At 37.5% G+C, this 27199-nt stretch overlaps 1 protein-coding gene across 7 annotated transcripts in view; it reads left to right on the forward strand.

The window, feature by feature from the left end:
- Positions 1-10980: 10980 nt before the first annotated feature.
- The window catches only part of LOC127629652 (RNA-binding protein Musashi homolog 2-like), a 363022-nt gene continuing 346803 nt past the window's right edge, over positions 10981-27199 (forward strand). For all 7 annotated transcript variants that reach the window (XM_052106790.1, XM_052106789.1, XM_052106791.1 and 4 more), the window contains exons 1-5: positions 10981-11180; positions 11512-11552; positions 11838-11919; positions 12337-12421; positions 17678-17719. In XM_052106790.1, coding sequence (XP_051962750.1) covers positions 11119-11180; positions 11512-11552; positions 11838-11919; positions 12337-12421; positions 17678-17719 — 312 coding nt within the window. In that variant the 5' untranslated portion in view covers positions 10981-11118. The remainder of the gene's footprint in view (positions 11181-11511; positions 11553-11837; positions 11920-12336; positions 12422-17677; positions 17720-27199) is intronic.

Below are 27199 nucleotides of genomic sequence, written 5' to 3' on the forward strand. Positions count from 1 at the left end.
CAGGACACTTATTTCAGTGATATCTTTCAAGGAGAGGAAATAATTTCTGCATGCCATTCCACAAAAACTCACTTTTAATTTACTGTGAAGTTATAATATGTTAGCCCTTTAATGTTTACACATAATAGAGACTCCTGAATCAAGGAACATCGACTATCTCACAATGTGGCAGTGCTGTAATGTCGGAATGACTTAAACAAAAGGTCGCCGATGTGACGTGATAACATTACCACAAGATGGCGACGGAGTTTCACATTTCATCTTATTGACTAATACTTTTTTTTTTTTTTTTGTCAATTACAGGGCACTTAAATGAGCTTTTATCTGTCTGATATTTGTCTAATGGTGGGATACGTGAGCTCGCACGAATCTAATGAAGGCACTCAAGCACAAACAACGTTTATTCAGACGTCTTAAAAGCCTGCGCATTTTATCTCTTTACTGAACACTTGTAATTATCCGAGGTCATCCTTGACACGCTTTCTGCCGCCAGACAGCCGAGACCCTTAAATCTTCGAAAACTGTGTGTGGAAACAATGGATATTGAAACGTATTCTGTCATGTGAATGTTACACTGTACGCAGTGCTGGAATTAAATGAAAGTTATTGTCTCCTGATGGGGCAGTTTAACACCAACACATTCCTCATTTGATTGTTCCACTCAGGCACGACTTTGTTAGGCTACACTTAAATATTTATATCACACCTCGCTTCTCAATTTCGGTAATGAATGAGGAAAGGCTCAAGTCTGTTCTTTTGCCACCAAGGACACTATTTTTAAACGTCCTCTATGAGGGTGACAGTCAGATATTTCGGTCTCTTGTTAAAAATGGAACTGAATATAATGGAGAGTTCGAGTTCCTCTGCTCGAGTGCAGTCGTCATCAAGGACGATTCTGAAGCGTTTCAAAATAATACTTAACAGAATTTGATACTGAGCTTAAACTGACCACTGAGGCTTAAAGCTGGTTTATCTTTTGATTAACATATAGTCTAAGGAAGAAATTGATATCTAAGGTTTTAGACGTTTTTGATCCCAAAAAAGTATTTGGATGCTAAAGCCAAATGAAATCCTATAGATCATTGCAAGGTCATTGCTTTAGATAACAAAATATCAAACTTAGTGGCATATATTTTAAAGACAGAAAGCACAAAGACACCTTTTAAGCAAACCATGTCACACAAAGTTGAATTTAAATGATAAAACAATAGATATACTTTTCAAAATGAAGAGAAAAAGTATTTGGACACTTTATCAAACGTGGAACATGTCCATAGTTAATATCAAGAACTACATCTTTATGTACTCTGCTCTGACAGCTGTGTGAACTTCAGGGGCACTGACTTCATACATCCACTAAAAATCACCTTGGTTAGAAGTAATTGCAAAAAAGTTAATTCCAATTAAAGGTCTAGTATACACTAACATAAATAAATAAGATTTTTGGTAAATAGAGCAGAACAGATCAAGTATATTCTACATTGAATAAGTAAGTTTAAGTGTAAACTTGAAATTATTAAGTCAATTCTAAATTTGTCCTCAATTCAAGCATGAAAATATGAACGCTCTAGCTTATATGAAAAATATTAGGCCTATTTATGATTGTTTGTTATCTTTACAATGCATCATCATGTATCAATTCTAAAGTTGAAAACCTTGTCATATTTATTCGCTAATTTGAGTAAATTTCACAGGAAAATAAAATATGTTGAAGCTGGTGTTCCCAGCATGCACCAGACTTATTAATGAGCTTGCAATTTTCACTGTTTTCAAGTTTATTTACACCATTTATATTGTTGATTTTGTTGTAACATTTGTTAACTTCTTGTTTTGTGAAATCCGAAGATAATTTTCTACTCAAAATGAACTGTTCATGATAAAAAAATAAAATAATTATCTGTTGACTGTTACCATTTTTTGCACCAAATGTTGAGCTCTGCCTACACAGTTTTGCATTTTGTTTCTTTTGGTTGTAATGCAAGGTGATGTTGTCTAATAGACTTAATAGCATGCTCTAAGCTTTCCTGTGGAAGGTCATATGTCATGTGGTGCATGATTAAAAGTGCAAAATTCTTAGGCACATAAGATGGTTCACAAAAGCATTTGACTTAAGATGGTTATTTCTATCTTCAGCTTTAGTGTGTCAAAAGGAAATATAAATGTTAGACTCCCAAACATTACTTTTGGAAATAGAAAAGATTAGAATAGAAGAACAGGGAGCCCTGCAACAGATGTCATGGCCCCAACAAAGCCCCCCACTGAACATCGTGTCAGTCTGAGATTACATATTGTGACAGAAGTATTTGAGACAGCCTAAACATATAGAAGAACTGTGGTGAATTCTCCAAGAAACTTGGAACATCCTATTTGCCAACAACCAATAAAACTGTGTCCAGTTGTACCTAGGAGAATTGGTGTTGTTTTAAATGCAAAGGTGGTCACACCAAATATTGATTTAGCTTTTTTATGTTTATTGGACTTTGTATGACATTAAGTGATAAATGAAAACTATTTATGTCATTATTTTTGAAGACATCCCCAATATGCAACATGTTTTACAAGTGCCTAAAACTTTGCACAGTATTGTACATCAGATTTGTTAGTAAAAGTTACTAACTGACATTTTTAAGTTACATGTACTCACTCACTTTGTACAAAACAAAATGGCAAAAAATGTAATAAATCTTGCCAGACATTTTTTTTTCAGTGAGTTTGTTTGCTGATGCCACAATTGGATTGTTATTTTGTTTTCTAATTCAATAAAATTAATTCACTTCAAGTGTTGCCGAAGTGTCTACATACTTTTTGAGGCAACTTTCTGTTGAAAGAATGTATCTTTATTGAAAGTAATGTGTAGTTGTGTCTAGTAATAGTTTTAGTTTTGTCTCTAAGTTCATGATTTCTGTGTGACTGTCAAACTACACTCAGCCTAGATGATGCACAGTGAATTATGACATTTGGCCCTGATTGTACTGTCATCCTTAAAAATATCTTTGAGGAACGGTGACATGATGGACTCAGTCAAAGCTCAGACACTCTGAGACATTGAGTCAGTGTAACTGAAGATACGCATAAAAGCATGTAAAGGGCCCTCAGCACCTTTCCTTACACTGACACCATCTGCTCAGCAATGATGTTAGCTCATGCGTCTCTGTTTGTGTATGTGTGTAAAGTGTCTGCTGAATGGAGCGTATGCTTTGTTGTGTGCACCAAATCTTTGATGGGAGATCATTAGAATGAGTGCTAACATCTTTTCCGTGTGTTCTTTTTTCACTTGATGTGTACAGGTGTGTGTACAAGGACACATCTAGATTTGAATTTGAATATAGTGATTTGCCCATGGCCTAAATGATGTCAATGAAACTAGGTAACAATAGCTCAAATGCAATATTGGGTACATGGAAATGTTACGGTTTCGTGTTGCCAATATTTTTGTTAATTAGGCAACAGCCAAATGCTGTTTGCAGAACAAGCTGTGCAGGAAAATAAAACACAAATGGATGTTTAGATGTGATAAACAGTGGAAGCAGCTTTTAATTTGAGAGGATAATGCACATCAGATAACTTGATAGAGGAAGTGCTCAATGCTCAATTAGTGATGATGTGACGGGAATTGATTTATTGGTAATTTTTCACTCAGGGTCAGTGAGTCACACGCTGACCATGTCAATATCACAACAGATAATCCACTGCTTTGATTTAATCGATTATCGTGTTTTTTCCACAATTACACACAGTTTAGTCACACTCACAGTGTAGATAATATGTTTTAAAAGACAAAATGGTGTATTAATTCATGCTTTTTCCGCAGAAATGCTGTGTTGATCATTTTAAGCTTGTTAAGTGATGTATACTTCAAATTTAAAATCAACAAATTAGAACCAGAGCTTGAATTTACAGGAATCTACCAATAAAGTTTCACTTGATTCTCACCCTTATAGCAACAGTAAGAAAATGGGTCATTTTTGGCTCAATTTGTATACTTCTAAATGACAGAACAGGTGTTTGTGTGTGTGTGTGTGTAATGCTTCAAAACCTGTCCATCGAAGACCCCATGGTATTTTACATTTTGGTTCATTTTTAAAGATAACAGCTAATCATCAAAGTCTTGAAAAGCTGATCTTCTGGTGCAAGGTGTGACTGAGCATTTGGTTAAAAAAGAAAAAGCTAAGGATCTAAAGAAGATTTTTGTGATTATTTTTCAAAAACAGCAATACAAAAAAGGGACTACATGATGATGATTTTAACCCCCATTATAACTATTTCTTAAATATGAAGTATTATCTCTCTAGTTATGCATTTAAAGACTTGAGCACATATTTTCTAACTCCATTGTCAAACTGGCCATCCATTTTAGGCAATGTTTGACACATTACATTTTCTCTTTAATTGCAAAATGCATCGGCTCTAATTGGACAGATCTGTGTTGTGCACTTAGTCTTGTCTTTAATAAAGGTCTTCAGTTCAGACATCTTTCTCTGCTGTTTTTGAAGACTTAATGGATTCTCAGAGACATTAGATTTAACTAAATAATGGCTAGAGTTGCAGCATTAATTAACCGTTCCTCCAAAACCAGCAAATGCAAAAGTGTATATTTAAATACACTCTTGATGTGTGTTTCCTTTAAAGTTAAATTTAAATTCCATATCATCAAACCCGACAGCCGTGTCTCTGTTTATGTCACAAGTAGCATGAATATGCACATCAAGAATGGTAATATTCATAAGGATATGAAATCAATGCCTCATTTCATAGCAGCAGTGTGTTTATTATGTAGATGACGTTTAGGCTGATCTACAAGATAAAATGTACATTATTGCATTTGTTTTGGTGTGATTAGACAAATATCAGTAACATGAGGGTCTTTTAGTAAAAAAAAAAAAAGAAAATACTATGCATTGAATTAACTCTGTAATAAAATAATAAAAGTTAATAATAAAGCTCTAATGAGGTCCTGTTTGCCCTAAGTGCTCTTTAAAGAACCAATAAACATTTGGCTTTCCAAATAGTCGTTCCCTAAATGATATTTAAGGCTTGTATATATGTATAAGAAACACTCGAGTCATCATGTAAATATTTAAAAACTAATTCTGAAGAGAAATGTCCTGTTCAATTATGCCAATGAGCAATGATTTCAAATACAGTCCCCTTTGATGGCCCAGATTTGGCATAGCGACAACAAGGGATAAAAACACAACATGCTTTCAGGTGGTCAGGCTAAATGTTCCGATTCTCTGCTTTCCACAGAAATGAAAGGCAACTTCTCTATTCCACCATAATGCTTATCAGATCTTATTATAAAATTGTGTCATTTCGATTATCCTAAATACCCCATTAAACAGTTCTGCCAAAGTCCATCAGAAATTTAATTATGTATTGAATTACAATGAAATGGAACAGCAGTGGTGAGGCATATTTTAACTTAACAGAAATTATGTTTCAGGGAGCTTGGCTTCAGAAAATGACGATAATTATTAATACTAATTCTAATGAATGTCAATAAAATGAAAAGAAAATGACAAAACTAACAGAAAATGTTATCCAAAATTGTACAAATTGCTTTATGAGCATCCTTGTCATGCTGTTTCTTTGTCTTTTTAAAATGGTGGTCTTGTCTTGCTCGAAGCCCAAGAGAGAATCATCTGAAAGGGGAGAGAGATGTTTCATTTCTGGGTTGTGCCCCAAAGGTGCCTATGTGTCAGTTTACCAACAAGCAGCCTGCAAGCAGTGAGGTGAGACAGCGGGGTTCACCTGCCAATCAAGCACATCTCAGCCTCCTCCTCTGGACGCTACCTTTATGAGGGCTCTTCACTTGAAGAGACCTGACTGTTGTTCAAAAGCTATCTTTAGCAGAAGAGTGGAAAAGAGGACATATGAACTGGAGGAGGTCTGGAGGTAAAAAATGGGGGGTGGGGGCTATATTTGGGCCATGGTGCCCTCTCTCAAACAGAGCTGCAGGAAATGAACAGCAATCACTGTAGCATGACTGAAAGTCCTCTAAGCAGGCAGCCTTAATTGAGCCCGCTATCTCTCTCTCTCTCTCCTTCTTAACACACAGACTGACTCTCTCCCCTCTCCATGGATATTTTTTTTTGCGTGTTTTAAAGACCCTTAATTGATGTGCTGTTTTCAGAAGTCAAGGGGTCCAAAGACGCTTAGGCAGTGTGCTCAGATATTTCGAGTTAACGTCTAATCGTGACAGATGGTTGTCGTCAAGGAGTTGTGTCCTTTACAATGACTTCATGAGTGTATATGACAGAGATAGGAAAATGTTGTGCATCAATAACCTTAACCAAACTTAATATTTGCATTGGTGCTTCAAAAGTCTTATTAATTTAGTGAATTGTTATGATTTTTGTATGAGTAACTGACTGGGTTATTCTTATGAAACTAAACTTGAACAACAGCAGTGAGGATTTCTATATAAAAAAATTATGTAGAAATTGTATTCTGAAACGTGAACACAATACGTACTGTATGCTCCATCTTGCACATACTGTAAATATTGCAAAGGGTGTTTTCTTTAAGATCTTTTTCTATCTAGAAAGAATTTTCTGGTCAATTTCTTAATAGTGCAACACCAGAATCAATATCAGGAGCATTTAATGGATAATAAAATAAAGATTTTGTTTTAAATTGATGAGGGGTATTTTGACAGTTATTTAGAACAGGGGTTTTCATACTGGGGTCCAGGACCAGGGGCATTTCTAGAGACTCTGGGGGGCCCAGGCAGAAAGGGCCTTTTCTTCCTCCTCTTGCTTTCGTTTCCTTTTCATATGCCCAGATGGGTAAATCCGCTTCATGTTCCATCATTTAATTGCTGCTCTGAAACTACAAAATTTTTGACAGCAAAATCGTAGCAAGGGGGCCCCTTCAGGGGGGTTCCGGACATGTGATTGCAGAGTCTTGTACCATCAAATAATTTAAGGGGGTTCCACTTTGTCGTTGTTGTGGTCCAATGTAATAGCCGTCCTTGAGGGGGCCCCCTTCCAGCTTGGGGCTGCATTGAAACAACATTTATTATGAAAATAAATAGCTATAAATACATTTAAAGTTTAAATGAGCTAAAAGATTTTATACATCTAACTTTACTCAAATAGTGAGTAGAAAAAGTACACAGTCAACTTGATACAAAGTGAAAGCTTTTTAGATATTATTTGATCATTTCCATTGACATTAGTACAATGACATCATTATTTATTTCATTTTGAAAACAACATTTGTTCATAATGTCACACTTTCAATTTTTTTCATAGTAGGTCTAGTCTACAAATTTTGTTTTATTCATTAAAGGAATATTCCAAGCTCAATTCCATTCACTTCCATTGTAAGTTGTTCACTGATTTTTTTTTTTTTTTTAAGAATAGGAGTGATGAGTACATTTTGTTTTGGTAATCAACATTAAACCACAACTGATGCCCATTCTTCATACATGGATAACTCAGTTATCTGGATTTCACTGTTGACGATTTGACATGATCCAGGATGGTTTGGTTTTTTCGAAGCTTATCCTGGACTTGCTGGCATAGAAACAGGTCCAAACTCATACCTGCTCGGGAGCTGGCTTATTTCACATAAACAGGATTAGATTGCAGCTTTATAAGCAGAGGTGTTAAGGGAAGTCTGTTGCAGCCATTTCCTCTCCATTTTTACGAGAGCAACCTGTTGAAGAAGGTGCACGAATAATACGGAGAGCTTTTGGAATTCAACGCACAATGCCCGATAGTTTACTTTTAGAGAAATATAGTTTTTGTCATGAGGGAATAATGTACCTGATTCATTTGTTGGACCCTCATATGAGAAGTTCAACTCATCTGAGTCAGTCTTTATCAACAGCGCAGACAGTGTTCACTGGCTTGAGATTCAGAGAACTTAGTGAAAAGTACTGTCTGCCGTAATATTCGCAAAGTGTCCATGGCGCTCAAGCGATTCTTTTTTAATTTTTTTTTATTTCCGAGTCACTTAAGACCCCAGGTTATAAAACAGATTTTTTTCACCATTGCAGGTACACAATAATTCTAATTGAAGATCATGCAATCATGACCATGCCAATAAGAGTTGCTTATGTGTCCCCCAGGCTTTCTAAACGTGATTGGTGCCATAGACTGCACACACATTCCAATCAAGGCCCCATCAGGCCCCAATGAATATGATTTTGTGAACAGAAAGAGGGTTCACAGTTAAACGTGTAGGTAAGATTATCTTAATATCGTTGAGCTTTCAGATTATTAATAGTATATTAAGCTAAAAGGTATTGAATCAAAAAGTAAAATGCAGTTGACTGACATGGACTGAATAAAATATCTTAGATGGTGTGTGACTCGATGTGCCTTATAACCAACATAGAGGCAAAATGGCTTGGATCTGTGCATGACTCAAGAATCTTCAGAGAGTCACATTATGCACATTTTTAACGTGGTAAGAGAATATAGAAATGTCAAACTCACTGTATTAAATGTACTTATGCTGGGCCTAATTGAACTGCATTTTTCCAAGACACAGGTGATTATGATGGGATCCTGCTTGGAGACAGGGGCTATGCCTCCAGGCAGTATTCCATGACTCCATTCCCTGACCCAAACCCCAGTCCACAAACCTATTACATTGCAGCTCATTGAAATGACCTTTGGGTAACTGAAGGGAAGATTTCAGTGTCTGAAAAGTCTGAGGGTTGTACCTGACAGTGCCTGCGCCACAGGGCGGAGGGTGGGGCCGGGTCGTGATTCCACACACCCGGCCCCTAATCAGGCTAATCAAGCCTCAGAGAGGGATAACGGCTGACTGGAAGCTGCAGTGCGACAGAGAGAGAGATTTACGGATAGCTGTCCGACACATTTGTGTGTTTGTCTTTTTGTTTAAGTTTCATATTAAAATATTATTTATATTCTCAAGCCAGTTCTCTCCTACTCATTTCCATTAATCCCTTTACACTGGTGCCGAAATCCGGGAAGGAGGAGGGATGCGCCGTAATGGGATTCTCAGTGCTACCATCCACCCGAAAGGAGCAGCCGTTGCTTTTTAAATTCCACTTATTCAATCTTTATCGCAAGATTCCTTTTATCAAGGGAACAGACATCACCCTGTGCCTTTTGTGAGGAAATCAATAAGTTTACTCAAGAATAAAAATGAAGAAATAATCAGTTTAATATTTTCCTCACCTCTGTACCACTTTTCTGTGCAGACTCAGCAGCAGACATAAGCCTCTCTGTTGATGACTCCTGCAACTGTTATTGCAGTCTTATGCGGAGAAATATTAGTTACATGAGTACATGCAATTTAAGATATTTAAACACTTACAGGTACTTCTTCTAAAGGACAGCCATCTGAAAGGGTTCCTTCACTGTCCTGCAATGAACATAAAATAGGTATTAAACACAGTTGCACATTTCCCCCATATGATTTAAAATGTAATTTAAAAATGTACTTACTACACATGATTCATTTACCACTTGCTTGGGAACCGGTAGAAGTGTTGGTGTATTATCTACAACTGCACCAAAAAAAAAAAAAAAACCCTCATTATAATGAACAACTACCAAAAAGAAAGTTTGTAAACCTCCTTTACCAGTAATGAAGGTGTTGCTGCTACTGCTCCCTGACTGTGGGTATGAGGAAGAACTGCCCCCAGGGATGCCATGCACAATGGGTATGTTAACATTAAGCCATAGGGCCAGCTCTTCTGCCAGGATATGGTGGTGCAGGACCACCACCCGTTTCCAACACCCGCTTTTCTTAGTTTCTGTTTCCAAACAGACAAAAACAACATTTAACAAAGTGTAATTTAAATTTTGTAGATTGTTCTTATATTTTACTTTTAGTTCTAGTTGGTCCTGAGGTGGCTCTGACATTTAGAAAATAAAATGTCAAAACACAAAACCAAAATATTAAGTGAACAAAAAAGTATGCAAAATATAATTAATTTGTCTGCAACTTTTTGCCAGCTCTCTTTCCTTGTTTTGGCAGCTTTTGAAGTGTTTCCTGGCGTTTTAATAAGGTTTTGAAATTCTTCAAATCCTTAAAGCAATAATTCTTGCTCCACAACAGTGAAAAACTAGGCTCGCTCTTTGGCCATTGTAGCAACCAGCCAATTGAAGCGTTGCAGATCATTATTTCGATAGTATCGAAATACACCCTTTTCAAGCAACGCTTGAACCCACAATTATCTCAGACAGCTCAATCCAGCCATACTAATCAAATCTGCACGTGTTTTCAAAGAACCTATTTAGCCAGAACATAATTAGCATGATTAGAAGATCTGGCTTTTGTCATTCGATCTCGGATGTATTAAGCAACGTATGAAGAACGGACCCCTGCTGTCGGTTGAGCTTAACTTGTATGCAACCCGGAATATTACTTTATATCTTTCTATAAGGGTTATTCCTATAACCCTTAAATCTGGCTTTTTATTTTAGACAGAGGGTCTCTCACTAAGGGATTATCATATTTGGTGGTCCTTGGCATGAAAAGTAAAAAAAGATGGTCAAAAGAACAGTCAAAAGAAAACAGATGCAGTACTCATTATATTCAAGACATGATCTTAAATGTAATGTTTAGTAAACAAGCATGTAATTATTAGAAAGAAGCACAGCAATTGAAGCAATTTTTTTCCATACTGTCAGCTGCAGAATTAGATTAGCCTAAATGACATGCTCATTTTTTATTTACCCAAACAAATAGTTGCCTGTCTATAAATTAATGTACACCCTGCTTGCTGTTTGGACATACTGGTGCAACTCAAAATAAAAACAAGATATGTAATGAATTCTAATTATTATTATTATTATTATCATCATCGGTGACGTTATGTTCATCTGCCCTAGTCCTCCCCACTGGCGCAATTAATAAAAAACAAACAAACAAACAGAAAAAGCCCAAATCCTCACTCTCAGCTCCAGGTGGGCGTGACCATGCTAATGACGTCAATGGAATAGGTTAGGTGACGAGCCCCTTCTGCGCTCCGCCCCCTGTGGGTGACGGGAGGGGGAGGGAGCCAGGCAGAGCTGATCCCACGTGTGACGCTCGCATTCCCGGCTCAGTAACATTCTCTTAGCGGGGCTACGGGTTGCGTTTGCTCTGACAGTGTGTGTGTGTTAGTTACTGGCCATAGTTGGGTTAGCAATGGAGGGAGACGGGAGCCAAGCCACATCTGGAAGCCCTAGCGATTCGCAACACGACCCTGGGTAAGTCAGAGCCAGTGCTGACAGCACTTGACTTTTTCCCTTGTATCTCTCTTTTTCTCTCCAGTGACATTAATCGGGCTGAGGGTGTTTTTAAAAACGCAGCGGTGCCATTGGTGCAGCCTTCCGGGTGTACTCAAGTACTACACCTTTGTTTGATTTATATGAGCGAGCGGGCCCGCCCGGCTCAGTAAAAACACACACAGCTCTTCTCGATCTGTGCTTTGCCTTCGTTAAGCTTTGCTTTTTTTTGTCGCTAGCTAAGTAGTTAGCTACACGTCAAAATGGCCGATCTGACATCTGGACTCACTTGTGCTGTGTTTTCCCCTTACAGTAAAATGTTTATCGGTGGCCTCAGCTGGCAAACTTCACCAGGTAAGAGCACGACGATGTCGCTGTCATTTGCGAGCCTTTGTCGCTCTGTGTGTTTTTGTTGCGCGCCCGCGCGCTGGTTACATTGTATCCAGCGTGGCGCGCGGTGCTTGATATGTGTGCCGTGCGTGCGCGCAAGGTTATTTTCATTCCCAGTCATTTGAAGTCCTCTATTCGACCCCTGTTTGTTATACATACCGTTGGGGGTGGGTTCATTTATATAAAAAAGCCACAAGAACTATTCTGCTTTGCTAACGTGTACTCTTTTCATTCTGTTTTGTTTCACAGACAGCCTTAGAGACTATTTTAGTAAATTTGGAGAAATCAGAGAATGTATGGTGATGAGGGATCCCACGACTAAACGCTCCAGGTAAAAATAACGCGAGGGTTTTTAATCCCTCTCACTTTGAGAATGTTATTGTAAGCGGTTAACGATCTCGCGCGTTGCGCTGTTATTCGATGCGCTTTTTACGCGACGGGATCGGTGTGTTCCACATGTGATTGAGATGTTTAAAAACACGTAATGTTAAATCATGTCTTTTAATGTAAACGCTTAATGCAATTGCATGTGTTGTGGCTTCGCCTGTGGCACGTGAAGTGTCCTTGACCGTCTGTGTCAAATGTTATAGATTACCTGAAATGTTTGGTCAACCAAGTTCTTGTAACGCGTAATAATAGAAAGGACGTGTTAACATTTTCACCAAGTGTCCTACCAGTCAAACACGCGTTGTCCTTCGCTGTCAACGCTCTTAATGCATTTCTGTGTTTGTGTTTGTGTGTTTTCCAGGGGATTTGGCTTCGTTACGTTTGCGGATGCGGCCAGTGTAGATAAGGTCTTAGCTCAACCTCACCACGAATTAGACTCAAAGACGGTAGGTTTGCTTTTTTTTTTATTCCGGTTATATTTTGTGAAGCACTGTTTCAACAAGCTTTTATGTGTGGCATTCAGTGAGCAAAAAGACATGCGGTCTCCCTATCATATCTATTGCCTGGTCGACGAACTCCACAGCGTTTGTCATTACAGCCACACACACACAGCATCAGGGCACTTGACGCAAATAAGTTGCCGGGTAATTAGTCCTGCTTTATAAATACTTCCATGCCTCAACAGGATTTAACCCCTTGTTTGCCTTCCCGGGACTGGGAAACAAAGGGTTAAATCACATTGAGGCAAAGACAGGACTAAAATCCTGCTGTGTATTTGGTTTTAACATCAGTTGTGCATTGTGAGGACATGTCACTTGTGCCACTTGTGACGTAAAATTTGCAAAATATATGATGTAGTCTTGGTCATGACTGTTGCCGGTTTGAATTTGAATGTTCTTAACAAAACTCTGAAATGTGCTCAGGGCAAGAATGCATTTTAGATGCACACACAAGTTCATTCTACAGCAGGCTGACTAATACTGTTCAGGATTAGGTCACATTATTTACACTGTAAACTCATTTCACCACAGTCATTTTTTGCTGCCATGAGATATTTTGAGTTGTGTTCACATGCTTATATCATTGCATTTTGTGTACAGACGAGACTGAGCTTCAGGCATTTTCTTCCATGTTATCATTATGCATTCATGTTTTTTTTATGTGTCATTACTCTATTTTATATTATTTTCTTTCTTTATTAATTTATTTTCCTAAATTGTATTTTTCTGTTGTTGATTTATTAATACCCGGAATTTGCTGTTGTTTTTAAAGTATTTAGAAGGTGCTCTAAACTTGCAAACCTGGAATAAACCTGAAGTTTAAAGAGTATTCATAGTAATGTGTACTATGAATTATTACATTTTTTTTCCCCACTGAAGTATTGCACGCATTTCAAATAAAATGTTAATTTTCAAAAAGCCACTAAGACTTTGAGCTGTGTTTTTACATGTAGAGATGCAAAGCATTTTATTATGCATTACTGTATTCTATTAAAACGATTGTGTTGTGTCTAAATAGGAATAATGTGGAAATATCTAACTGTTGTGTTAGTTTTAAATGAAAGATTTATCTAAGAAATTCTGAAAATATAAATGTCGGCCATGTCTATGCAAACTGAGTCAGATAATAAAGTCCTATCAGCAAGAAATGGGTTTGTCTGTCTCAGTGGACCTCACCTACAGTATTTGAATACTTAAATCTAACCAGAAATGCATTTAGATTTCCATGAGCCAGAAAACCCAAGGATAAGCAAACACTGTATTAGCAAAGTTCATGTGCATTTTATTTGTCCCTTTTACTCACCATCTTTCTTGTTTGTAGTTGCAGCTGTTAGTTACCTGTAGGAGTCCGCAAGTGAAAGAGCCTTTTATTTGGGATAGCTAGGGTTTGTGCAAATATTGCCTTCACTGACTCATTTTAATGGATGCAATGTTGCTGCAAGTTCATATCAAGAGGCAAACTGTATTTAAAGATATTCACAGAGGTACATTGCAAATGAATAACTTTACATACACTTAGGAATTTTTTGGCTAATACTCTTTTCCCAAACCACAGTGTTTTAAATTTCAAAATATATGTGATACTGTTATAGAATGATCATTAGAATGATTATGTTCCAGTTAAGTAGGAAAACAGGAAACACTTTATAATAGTTTTTTATTTATTTAGATCTTTTCAAAGTTGTTTTGAAATAAGTAAAATAAAATGGCAAATTCAAAAATGTTCATTAAAATATAAATGAAGAGACAATATAATGAGAGGTTTAATATTTCATTATGCCATAATATAGTCATCGTAGGTTTAGGGATAATGTTTACATGAAAAGATGTAAATAGACTTGACCAAACTGATGTAAGGTGATGAATAAAGTGAGGTTATGTGGTTCTAGTTGCACTGATTAGATTAGATTAGATCAGGTGGCTAATTTGGTCACACAAAAATAAAGATTAGGTAGATTTCTGTCGATAGTTCACTTAAACCCAGTTACGGGTGAAAAAGTAGCATTAAATCATAATATTAGACAGCTGGTGAATATTCACTCCATTTTTTGCTTCATAGCCCGAAATCACATGTGTGCTATTCATTTCTATTCATCTCACTCTGCCTATTTGGCATTGACTGATGTAAAATGAAATGCCTTTAGGGTGGCAGAGTATTTCAGTCTGATGAAAAAAAATAAAAAACATGTTACACTGTATATATCAGCATTGCACTAGTCCAGAAAATCATAACTCTGACTGGGCCGTTTAGATTACATAATCACTGCACACATGTGTAACTCCGGTATTCAATATAAATAAATGGGTCAAGGTTTGACGTTTCAAATGCTCTTCAGTGGCTGGAAAAAAAAAGAAAAAAAGAGCTAGCATTTGCAGTGATGTATTCAGGATTGAGAGCATTTGAGCTCACGGGGACAGTAGCGGCTGTAGCTAAAGCAGGGATTAATGAGCTCTGGGTAGTGATGTCATCGTCAGGGTTGGAGCGGCAGTAGCAAGAATTTTACCAAAGCATGACCTCATTGATAAAGGTGAACTCTGGGGCTATATCTCCAGGTTTAAAGGGACAGTTCACCTAAAAGTGAAAATTCTTTCATCATTTATTCACCCCCATTTTGTTCCAAACCTTGAACACAAGAAGTAGAATGTTAGTGACTTACCACTTCAGTCACCATTCACTTTCATTGCAGTTTTTTCTTTAACACACTAAAAATTAAACATGACTGAGGCTGTTAGGCCCTAGTGTTCTGCCTAATATTATACGGGTTTGGAACAACATGAGGGTTTTATTAGTTGTGATGTCCATAACAGTAGAAACACGTTTAAAAAACTAAACAAAAACCATTGCTGCTTTTAATAAGATTAAGGCTTATTTTACAGTTTATATTTCAGCCTCAATAGATTAAGTTTGCCGTTCCATATCCTGAATTTTCTCGCTATGTGGTCTTCTGATTTGCATAATCTTAAAACATAAGTATATATATGCAAATAACCATATAGGTATACCTATATTATTAAGCTGTGCTACCGGTAATTACATATGTGTGCCATATTACAGAAGTTTAATAAGTCTGTGCATATATATATATATATATATATATGTTTTCTGATGATTTTTCTTTATTTAATTTGGATTTTTTTAAATGATAAAGTAATATATAAATAATCTAATATTTGATTATTTTCACAAAACAGCGTGTCCTCTTTAAATCCATGTTTATTGCATTTTCTGTTTTCCATTTTTCTGCAATTTCCTGTCCAATCTTTTGTCACTTTTGAACAGTGCAAATGGACCTGCGAAAACATGAACAGAGATATTCTTGACACCCTTGTTTCACATTTGATTAAAAGCTGTGTAATCTGCCAAAAAAAATAAAAAATGCCTGGGGTGGGAATTGCATTGTGTATTGACAACTGAAAGACTGCTGCCGGTTTCTCTAAAAGCAATCTGTTTTAGATTAAACACTTTTCTGGATGATTTAAAGTATAACACAACAGCATAATTTCCCACCAGAAAGCGTTTTTTTTTTTTTTAAAGCTGTAGATATTGCATTTCTGTTCAGGTCAAATTAATTTACTAGGAGATCCCCCACCTCCTCCGTATTCCACAGAAACATGTTTATTACATTTTTTTTTCACCTTTTCGCACGCTGTCACATCTCACAGTCCTGCTTTTCTTTTGCTTGCCGTTTATATGAAGTGACAAAGCATTCAGATACACAGTATATTCAAGAGCAATATAGCACTAATGGATCTTTTTCCCTCAAGTTTTTTTCCCCATTTAATGAGAGTGCAGAAGCAAGCATCTGCGGAAAGGAAGTCTTTGAACTGTTTTTATCTCTCATGCATGATTATCTACCGTCCAATACTTAGTGCTCTGGCTTGGAAAAAAAAAATGGTGTGTTTTGTTTTAGACTATGAATGTTTAAATGACCAAAGTAAACATTTTGCTGAATAGTAACAGGCCAACCAGGAACTCGCACATAATTTACTATGTAAACTGACTTTATTTTATTTATTTCAGAAATTGAAATGGGAATATCCTAGATGTTCTGTAATATTAAGTGTAATGGGAACATTTTACAATAAGATTGTATTTATAAGCATTAGTAAATGCATTACACAATATGAACTAACATTTATTAACTTTTTTTACTGCATTTATTAGTCTTGGTTAATGTTAATGAATGAAAATACATTTTGTTAATTGTAGTTCTTAATATATTAACTTCTGCAAACCACTGAGACTGATGCTGTAAAAACAGTGTTCATTGTTAATTCATGTTAGCTATTGTAGCTACCTTTTATTAACAAATACAACCGTATTGTATAGTGTTACCAGTGTAATATTTTTTTATTGGTCCCAAAGTCTTCTTCGAACAAGCCAGTTAGTAGAAATCAATGATGCCTGTTTGTTTTGAATGACACAATCTCTTAAAATGATTTTTCCCCCTGTACATATAGAGAAACTGTCTTTTAGTATTAGACACATTTATATTTTGCATTATCGACATGTATTATGGTGCAGAGACATCAATAAAAGGACAAATTACTTGATTGCAATTGACACATTTATGTTGTTAATTTCTTCCCCTGGGATTTTAATATCCTGGATGAATCATGGAAGCAGTTTATGTAAATTGTGCCCTTCATTGCATGTTGTATTCAGACTATTTCTCTGTCAATGTGCATGAAAAGACACTTTGCTCGTGCAAAATGCAAAACAAGAGTTACCCATAATAATGAAAATCCCTCAGGGGAAAAGAAGGTTGTGGAAGTATTGATCAAATGCCCTGTCTTGATTCTTCACAAATCTACAGCACTCACTAAAACACCTTCCATCATGTCGGTCTGACCTCCCCGTAGGTCAGCAACACTTCACCAAGTCTGGGAATTTTCTCCGGAGTGTTGTTTAATGCCGCCTGTTTATTTATGCCATAATCGAGTAATTATGCTCTAACCTGTGTAAGGTTTTATTCAATTTTGTTATACACAGGCCTCAACCAGCGTGTAATATCTAGGCGAGATTACACATGAGACTCAGTGCATTGCATCATGATTAATGCTATAATTTCCATGAAGGTTATTGAGCAGCCGCAGCACATTGCCGCTGTTTTCTTATATTTTGTAATTTTCCTCTTCATGTAACTATATCACAAGCTCAGTGTTCTCATAGTTCTTTCTCTCCTTCCTTGTCTTATTTAGATTGATCCTAAAGTTGCCTTTCCAAGACGCGCTCAACCCAAGGTAAGAGCTGTTTGCTTTTGCTCGCACTGCCCAGCCTTTACATTTGCAATTATGCTGTGTTTTTGTTATTAGTGTGAGAGGCCGAATGTTTTTGGTGAATTTGGGCTTTGATAGAGCAGAGTTAGTTCAGAGTTTTAACTGTGATGCTATGTTATGTTATGGTCTGTTGCAGTCTGACTGGTGGTTTCTTCAGGCTAACTATGAATTTGCTCTGTCGGTACAAGGATAGACTGTGTTAAATTGTTGTTTTATATGTGAAGAATACAGATTTTTAATCATTTTCTTTTCAGCTAGGGCCAGCTATTTGTGCTAATAAATCTCGGTGAAGAACTGTCATGAAGAAAAGTAAATAAATATCTAGCTATTTTAAGGTTGAAGTTTGGGTATTTATTTTAGGGGAGATAGTGTCATGTTCATTAACTTACCATTTTTGTATCAATGCTGATGATTTTTTTTGCTTTGTTTAATAAATTATTAGTTAAACTACTAGTTCACCATAAATTGGAAATGCAATAATTTACTCACTTCAATGTTGTTCTGTGCTGCTGTTTTTTTATGTGGAACACATACTAATCATTTTTGAACAATCTTTACCCAGATCTTTTTCATAAAATCAATAGTGACATGTTCCAAGTCTTCTGAAGCCATACGATAGCCTTGTAAGAGGAACAGGCGGAAATTTAAAGTAATAGTTCACCCATAAATGAAATTCGGTGAACATTATTCCTCATGTCATTCCAAACCTGTACTTTTCTTCTTCTGTGGAACACAAAAGGCAAAATGTTATGGACTGACAGCCTCAGTCACTATTCACTTTCTTTGAATGGAAGAATAGATGCAATGGTAGCGAATGGTGATTGAGGCCGCATTCCCTAACATTCTGCCTTTATATGGTCCACAGAAGAATAAATGTCAAAAGGGTTTGGAACAACATAAAGTTGAGTAAGTGATGACAGAATAAAATTTTTTGGGTGAACTATCCCTTTAAGCCATTCTTCAATGATAGACTTCATACTGGGCTGGAGCTGCATTTGTTTAAATGTGAATAATAAACAATTGTTTAAGCATTATTTTAGCTATGGCAATTCAGTATATTAGTGCGTTTGAACCTTAAGAGCTGTCATGGAGAAAACATTTCATTATTGCTGTTTTGTTTGTGAAGGTTGATTTTTTTTTTTTTTTTATTTATTTATTTATTTTTTTTATTATATATATTTTTTTTCTCGAATAGGGGGTGACGGGTGGGGTGGTTAGTAACTTAACTTTTTTTTTAGTATTTCAACTTCAATATTCGATAATTAGAGAAGATTTTTTTGTAAAAGGAAAACAAAAAAAAGGAGAATTTTGCCTTCAGCAGTGGAATGTAGAGAATTGAATCCCTCTGTTAATCTTTCATTTGAATCTTGTCTCAAGACGTTTTTTTTGTTTTTGTTTTTTTGTCCACTTGCGTGTGTGTTTTTATGGTATCTAATGTCCTGCTTCTGTGAGCCATGTTGGCAGCGAACTTCCAACAGCCTCTTCACTTCAGACTGCAGTGTCAGCCAGATGGTCTGTGCCCCAGATTTTGTGTCTGTCGTGCAGCCGTTGCTCAGGCAGAGCTCGGGACAGCCCCCCTGCCTCAGCAATAGGCCACCAGCACTTTTATCCACTTTTTCTCTAAAGAGGAAAGGTGAGAACTTCAACACTGATCTGGGATCAGCTCAGATGTTTTCTTAGAATGGACGAGGAAAGAAAAATCTCTTTCATTTCACAGTTGTTTCTCCTAGACAGAAATTAGGTTATATTGAGAACAAAGCAAGACTTTTCCTTAAAGGGGTAGTTCATCCAAAAATGAAAATTCTCTCATAATTTACTCACCATCATGTCATCCCATACCCCTATTAAAAAGTGAGTGGTGACTGAGGCTAACATTCTGCCATTGACTGAGGCTAACAATCTCCCATTGTATTCCATGCAAAAAATAAAGTCAAATGGGTTTGGAACAACATGAGGGTGAGTGAATTATTAAATTAATTCAGAAAGTATTCCTTTAAATGAGAACTCCCAAGTCGTCTGATATAAAAAGTGAAACCAAGTTATATAATTTTCCTCTGGGAGATTCAGAGGAACAAGCAGATGGTCTTAGACCAGAGTGAAATGGGAACCTCTGGCCTGTATGTAGCCAGAGATGAGGGCCCCTATGGTGACAGGTGTCCATTGCACACTTGTCTGGCTAATTGATATAAAGAACTTTTTTGCTTTGTTCAGAGTAGGGAATCATTGGAGGAGAAACTGTACACTCTGTTTCTCGCTCTCTCGCACATACACATGCCAGCGAGGCCGGTCCAAATGCAGGCCACAGGGCCCCAGGCCTAATGCTGTTTCTTGGCTCGGGTTGGACACAGGATGAATAGGAGCATTAATACCGCCAGGCTCCAGTAGCAGTTAGACTGCAGCCCTGTGGATATTTCCTCCGAGCCAGGCATATTGGCGAATAATACCTTTTAATGCTGATACATTATTATTCCCATGTCCAGTCAATGGGTTAGACAAGTTTGCGCCATCAGAACTTGCCAATAGTGAGTATGATACAAATTAAATTACCCCATCTCCTAACCCAGCAGTTAGATTTAATGTTCCATGTTTAATACAAGTTAAGCTCAGTAGACTGCATTTTGTGGCATAATGTTGATTACCAAAAAAATTAATATTTAAACATGCCCTCATTTATTAAAAAAAGAAGCAGCAAATATCACCATTACAGTTTGGCACTTACAATTGAATTTAACGGGACCAGTCCAAAAACATTAAAATACTCACTGTTTCAAAGGTATGGCCACAAGATGTAAACAATATGTTTTAGAATGATATTAGTTTGATCAAATCTGGGATTTATTGGCATTGCGGTTACCAGATTGCATGCTTTACTAGCATTACTTCATCTTAAGAACAAAGTTGTAAAAAGGGCTATAACTTTACACAGATAAGGTTAGCAAGTGATTTTTATTATATTTAAATCATGTTAACATTTATAACGCTTACTTAATATGGCTATACATTTTAAACTGTGTTTATATTAACGTTTACGAATTGATCCTATTCACTTCCATTGCAAGTACCTTACTGTATCCTGCTAAGACCCGAGCGTGACTGCTGTACAGTTTGCATTTTCCATTTTCCTTTTGGATTTGTAACTACTAGCACCTAATTAAACATGCAATATATATATATATATATATATATATATATATATATATATATATATATATATATATATATATATATATATATATATATATTTTTTTTTTTTTATAAAATTGTTTTATGTGTACTGGAGTGTTGGTTATTCATGTTTTTGAGACATGGCAGAAATTGCATCAGAAATACGGATAATTCATTCTGATTCATAGTAATGGCCAGCATCATCCAATCACTGCCAACCATGTTCAAATAAAGTGATACATTGTAAATTCTGAATCTATGTACTGATTGTCATTGTCCCATTTCTGCCAAACATGTTGAGTGGTCCAAACATCATCTGCAGCCTGAAACTGAACTTTTGATAGAGCTGCATAGAGAGCTATAGGATGCTCCCTTATTGTTTTTATATTAACATAAAAATGTAAAGAGATTTACAAATAAAAATTTGGTTCACAAATAAATTGAATGAGATCCACATATAAATGTAAGTAGTTTTGAAAAAATGATTTGCAAATAATTTTTTTAACTCAACACAACACTGCCCTGCATTCATTGGTGAATTGTGCGCATTTATTTGTGGCTAGCTTCCTTTGCATTTGTGGATTGCAGCACACATTTGTGGATTCTGAAACAATTTATAGTTGTAAGATGTTCACACAAATCCACATATAGGTTGACTCCACCCACTGGTTACTCAAGCCAATCATATTACTCTGACCAATCCTAGCAATTTCTAGCTTCAACCAATCGCGTTCTGTTTTAGAATCAGGGCAAGATCAAGCTCTCTTTTCAACATTCTCTCTTGACAATTAAAGAACTTAAAGCCAATTAAAGCCCCGCCCCCCTCCGCTCCACACTCAGTTACCTCAGGCCGGGGTGCCACCGTTAATGACCTACACCCCCCTTTCCCTGGGGAGGGCCGTGCTTTGCGCCCCATCAGGTCATCCCCGCCTTACTCGACTTGGGAGGAGACAGGAGGGGAAAACAACAACGACAACAAAAAAAAAGGTGAGGGAAAAGGCCAACACGGTGCGACAGAGAGAGGAGAGAGAGAGAGAAGAAGCTCACTCTCCGGTTCTCTGATGTACTGTCACGTGGTCCTCGAACACTCCGCCACACTCTCCGGCGGACGACAGCTGCTCCTCTCCGGGCGAACCGGAGTCAAACCTCTGACCCCCAGCAGACAGAACGCCCCTCTGATTTCTGGTGGCACCTGGGGACATTCCTCCGCCCCTGGCAGCGGCCCTACTGCTCCAGGCGATCGGGGAGTTACTTCCCTCCTCCCCTCGCGGACGGCGGTCTTCCCTTCTGGGGACGGCAGGGCACTCCTCCTCCCCTGGCAGCGGCTCCATTGCTCCAGGTGGTCAGGGAATCCAGTCCCCACTCTCCCGTGGACGGCGGCCATTCCGCGCGTCCAGGCGTTCGGGCTACTCAGTCACCCGGCAGATGGCAGCGGCATTCCCCTGGGTGGATGGTAGTGTCGAGGACTCTGCAACGGGCATCCCTCCTCCTTCCTGGGTTTTGGCACCAATGTAAGGGTGTTAAGATGGGAAAGGAGGAGGCGAGAACCGGCTTGTCTACATAAATAATATTTAATTAAACTCAAAACCAAAACACACAAACATAAATACACACATGACGGACATGCCCGTAATTCTCTCTCTCTCGAACCGTCGTCACCGGCCGCCTTTATCCCTCGCACGCCCCATCAGGCCGATTGAGTACCGTTACCCATCATTACCCATTTTAAAACATATTCTGTATTGGATCTGGAACTGCTGAGCTTGTGAGCAGGTGAGTGTAGTGCTTCAATCTGATGAGCATTACACAGAAGAAACATCTGAAAAAGACTGCATCAGTTAGTCAAATATCATTGTCTGAACATGAAATATTATTCCATTAAGGGAATACACTGAAATTGTCTCCTAACAACACTAACACAAAGGTGCTAAAATATGTACGCTTTTGAAATAAATATTACCATATTGAACAAAATGTGCTTTATAAATACAGCAACATGAAAATGTGAAAAATGATTCTAACCATATCAGACCTTGCACAAACATAGGGCATTATAGGGCATTCATTTATGGTATGTGCTTCTCAGCTCATAATCTGATATGATTCATGTTTTATAAAGGCACTAGCTGTGCTGCTGTTCTTCTGCAGTGTTTGGATCTGACATGTAACATTAAGAATCAAGGTTTTGGGGAGCCTGGGTGCTCCACGAGTAAAGACGCTGACTACCACCCCTGGAGTTGTGAGATCGAATACAGGGCATGCTGAATGACTCCAGCCACGTCTCCTAAGCAACCAAATTGTCCTGGTTGCTAGGGAGGGTGGAGTCCTATATGACCTCCTCGTGGTTCTCGCTCTTGGTGGGGCATGTGGTGAGTTGTGTGTGGATGCTGTGGAGAATAGCATGAAGACTCCACACGCGTTAGGTCTCCGTTGTAACGCGCTCAACAAGCCACATGAAAAGATGCGCGGATTGATGTCTCAGACTTGGAGGCAACTGAGATTCGTCCTCCACCACCCAGATTGAGGCGAGTCACTACGCCACCATGAGGACGAGCGCATTGGGAATTGGGCTTTCCAAATTGGGGAGAAGAAAAAGAATCAAGGTTTTGACGACACAAACACATATTTCCCATCATGTAGCCAGGAGTTTAGATTAAAATAGCAATTGTTTGAAGCTAAAACTTGTTAGGATTGGTCAGAGTAGTATGGCCGTAATCTGATTGGCTTGAGTAACCAGTGGGTGGAGTCCACCTATTTGTGTAAACATCTTACAGCTAGAAATCTTCAGAATCCACAAATGTGTGCTGCAATCCACAAATGCACAGGAAGCTTGCCACAAATAAATGTGCACAATTCACCAATGAATTCTGGGCAGCGTTGTGTTTGTGAGTTAAATTATTTGTAAATATTTTTTTTTTGTTGCTAATCTCATTTTATTTATTTGTGAATTCACTTTAATTTTGTGCAATGCCTTACATATATTTGTGGATCTCATTCTATTTATTCGTGAACCAAATATTTATTTATAAATCTCCTAACATTTGTATGTTACTATGAAACAAAAATAACCCCATACTCCCTTGCTCCTTATTTAGAGAATTATTTAACCTCTAGTGTGCTGTCTGTTTGCATTGGTCTCAGAACACTTCAAAATGCACCTTATTGTCATCTTAAATCTATATAAAGCTCCTGAAAGCAATATTTTTCAGCTTTTGGATGAACCCATTGATTCTTAATGTGATAATGCACAGTAAATATAGGATTTTTTTTTTGCTAAAGTACACATTAGTGTACATTGTGTTTAGTAGCGTGGTGTTTCGTGATTATATCCGTCAAATTTAAAATAAATGGCATATTGGATGAAACTAGAGACTTTAATCTTTTGACTCAAACAGGTTTCAATGTAAAAACATAAGTAGGTTTCTCACCAGATGTAGTATTGTTGGCGCTTCTCCCAAAGACAAACTGCTCCGATCGCTGCCCGCTGTGATCGGTGCCATGTTGTTCACATGACTCTGTACTTTAAAAGTTTCACCCTTTACTGACAGCCCAGAGTCTTCTGAACTGAGATCAGTTGGTGTAAATGAATTAAAAGTATGCGTTCTGTATAGCGAAGCCAAAATACAATGTCCACGCATGTGGACGCGGGGAGGCACGAGGGTATACGTGGTTTTCGCGAGGGACAAGTCATTTGAGTCCAGTAATTTTTTGTGCTAATCAACATTATGGCACAAATGCTGTTGATTGAGCTTAACTTGTTTTGAACTTGGAAAGAACATGAGAACAAACCATGAATATCCAAATAGCGAAGTACACATACTGTCCTCGCCATGCAAGGCTAGAGTGCTTTTTATTTCCCAACAGAAGCCCAGAACAATGCAGAAGTTTACCACAGATTGCTTTTTCACCGTATTTGTGGTCGGGCTTGTTGTTTCACACTACTTGTCCTCAACACGGCTCTGCATGTCCTGACAAGATTTTAATTGATATCGAGATTGAGGCCACTTTTGGACAGGAATGGATTTTCACAGGTCTGATATCGCCCTCTGATAACACTGTTATTATGTTCATCAACCCTCAGGCTGCATAATTCTTCCAGTCAAGTTACCAATGCTTCACCAGCTGCTGTAGTGGGATTTAACAAGCCTCTAGGTGCAGTAAGGCGATGGACGATCATCTTTATGTGTGGGCCATTTGTTCTGCACTCATTCTCGTCCCTTCTCATTGATCATGTTTGTAGATCAGACCGTTGCCAGTTGCTAATTTAGTGTGAGCATATTTATCTTCAAGACATTTGCAGATGAAGCATTACATTCCCAAATAATTTATTTAAAAACTATTTATGTCCTTAAGTCGGTTCATAGATTAAAGGAAACATTTTGAAAATCAATGTCATATTGCTGAACATAGCTTGATAGCTATAGTTAAAAATATTAAAGGGATCGTTCTTGTGCAAATTAAAATTCCATCATCATATACTCACCTTCATGTTGTTCCAAACCCAAAAGATTTTATAATAGTATGTTAGTCTTTCGCTTTCATTGTACAGTATGGAAAACAATGCAATAAAGTGAATGGTGACTGAAGCTTAACTTACATATGGGTTTGGAACAACAAGTTAATCTCTTCATATTTGGGTGAACTATCCCTTTAACAAACTTTATCAGGTTTCACTTTATTGTACAGTGTATTAAATGCTACTGTAATTAGAGGTTACCTCAAAATTTGTATGACTTTATTTCTTCTGCAGAACTCAAAAGAAGATTTTTAGAAGAATATCTCAACTCTGTAGGTGCATATAATGTAAGTGAATGGTGACCAACATTTTGAAGACCCAAAAAGTACATAATGACATGATAAAAGTAATCCATATGACTCCAGTGGTTTAATCCATGTCTTCTGAAGCGATCTAATCGATTTTGGGTGAGAACAGACCAAAATATATCTCCTTTTTCATTGGACATCTTGCCATTGCAGTCTATAGGTACAATCATGATTTGAAGCTCGATTACACTTCCAATGACACGTGCGCAGAGCGCTAGATGGAGCTATAGAAAGTGTAATCAATCTTGAAATCTTGATTGCCAAGGAAACAGCTGATGTCAAGATTTATAGTGAAAAAGGAGTTACATTTTGGTCTGTTCTCACTTGAAACCTATTGGATCTCTTCAGACGACATGAAAATATTTATCACCGTTCATTTGCAATGTATCTGTATGGACATATAGAGGTGAGGTATTCTTCTAAAAATAATTGTTTGTGTTCTGCAGAGGAAAGAAAGTCACACACATCTGTGATGGCATGAGGGTGAGTAAATGATGAGAGAATTGTCATTTTTGGGGGAACCATCCCTTTAATTAACACAGTAATAACAACTGGGTAATAATCACAAATATCTGTCAAAGATTTTTTGTAACAAATTCCAGAAGTATTTAAAGAAATCATAGGAGGATAGGAGAACAAGTTTGGCTCTCTGCTTGCAAGTCCATGTCTTGACCGTGGAAGTCTTGACCAACTCCTTTCTGCCCCTTGGGCTTTTCCTTCCCTGCCTCTGGCTACCAACCTCTACTTTTTCTGCCATTAAAAGATTATTGTGTCATTTTTGCTGACACTAGTTTAAAACACTTTTAGACACCACATAATGAGTTTGCATGCAAAACACACAGCAGCCACCTTTGGGTCCTTAAACATGATTTCACATGAGTCTTACTAATCAGCACCAAGCCAATAGCTATAATCAGTCTAATGAGTGACATTATCTTCAAAAATGGGAATGGGTAGGGATTGAAACCAGAGTTAAAAGGCCCAGCACACAGCATAATGAGACCCTTCAGTTCCAGCAGCCCAACACACAACCGCCCTGAGAGGAGATATCCTGGCATTTACCTTCATGTGTGTTGTAAACAATGCCTGAGCTAAAGCTACATCCCCAGTTCTCTCGTTCTCGAAGCCGACAAGTACAGGACTGGAGAATGAGAGAAATAATGGGTGTCAGAGCTAAAATTAAGTTAACTTTTTTTGTGTGTGTGTCTTTTAATTCTAAGCTGTATATGTTCCCATTGTTATGGAAAACCTGGAAATATCAGGCAATTTTAAGATAGTGTTCAATTAAAACTTACAAGTAGGGTTAGAAACCAAGTACCAATTCTGAACAAGAACAAGTCTGAACCATAAAAAAAAATAAAAAATCTGGATTTTCATGACTTTTGGTTCCATTAATGATTCATGAACATGCAATCTTCCACTGATGCGGACAGAACACCGTACTTAAATACTCTG

Source organism: Xyrauchen texanus, chromosome 36, assembly GCF_025860055.1.
Source record: "Xyrauchen texanus isolate HMW12.3.18 chromosome 36, RBS_HiC_50CHRs, whole genome shotgun sequence".
Classification (NCBI taxonomy): domain Eukaryota; kingdom Metazoa; phylum Chordata; class Actinopteri; order Cypriniformes; family Catostomidae; genus Xyrauchen; species Xyrauchen texanus.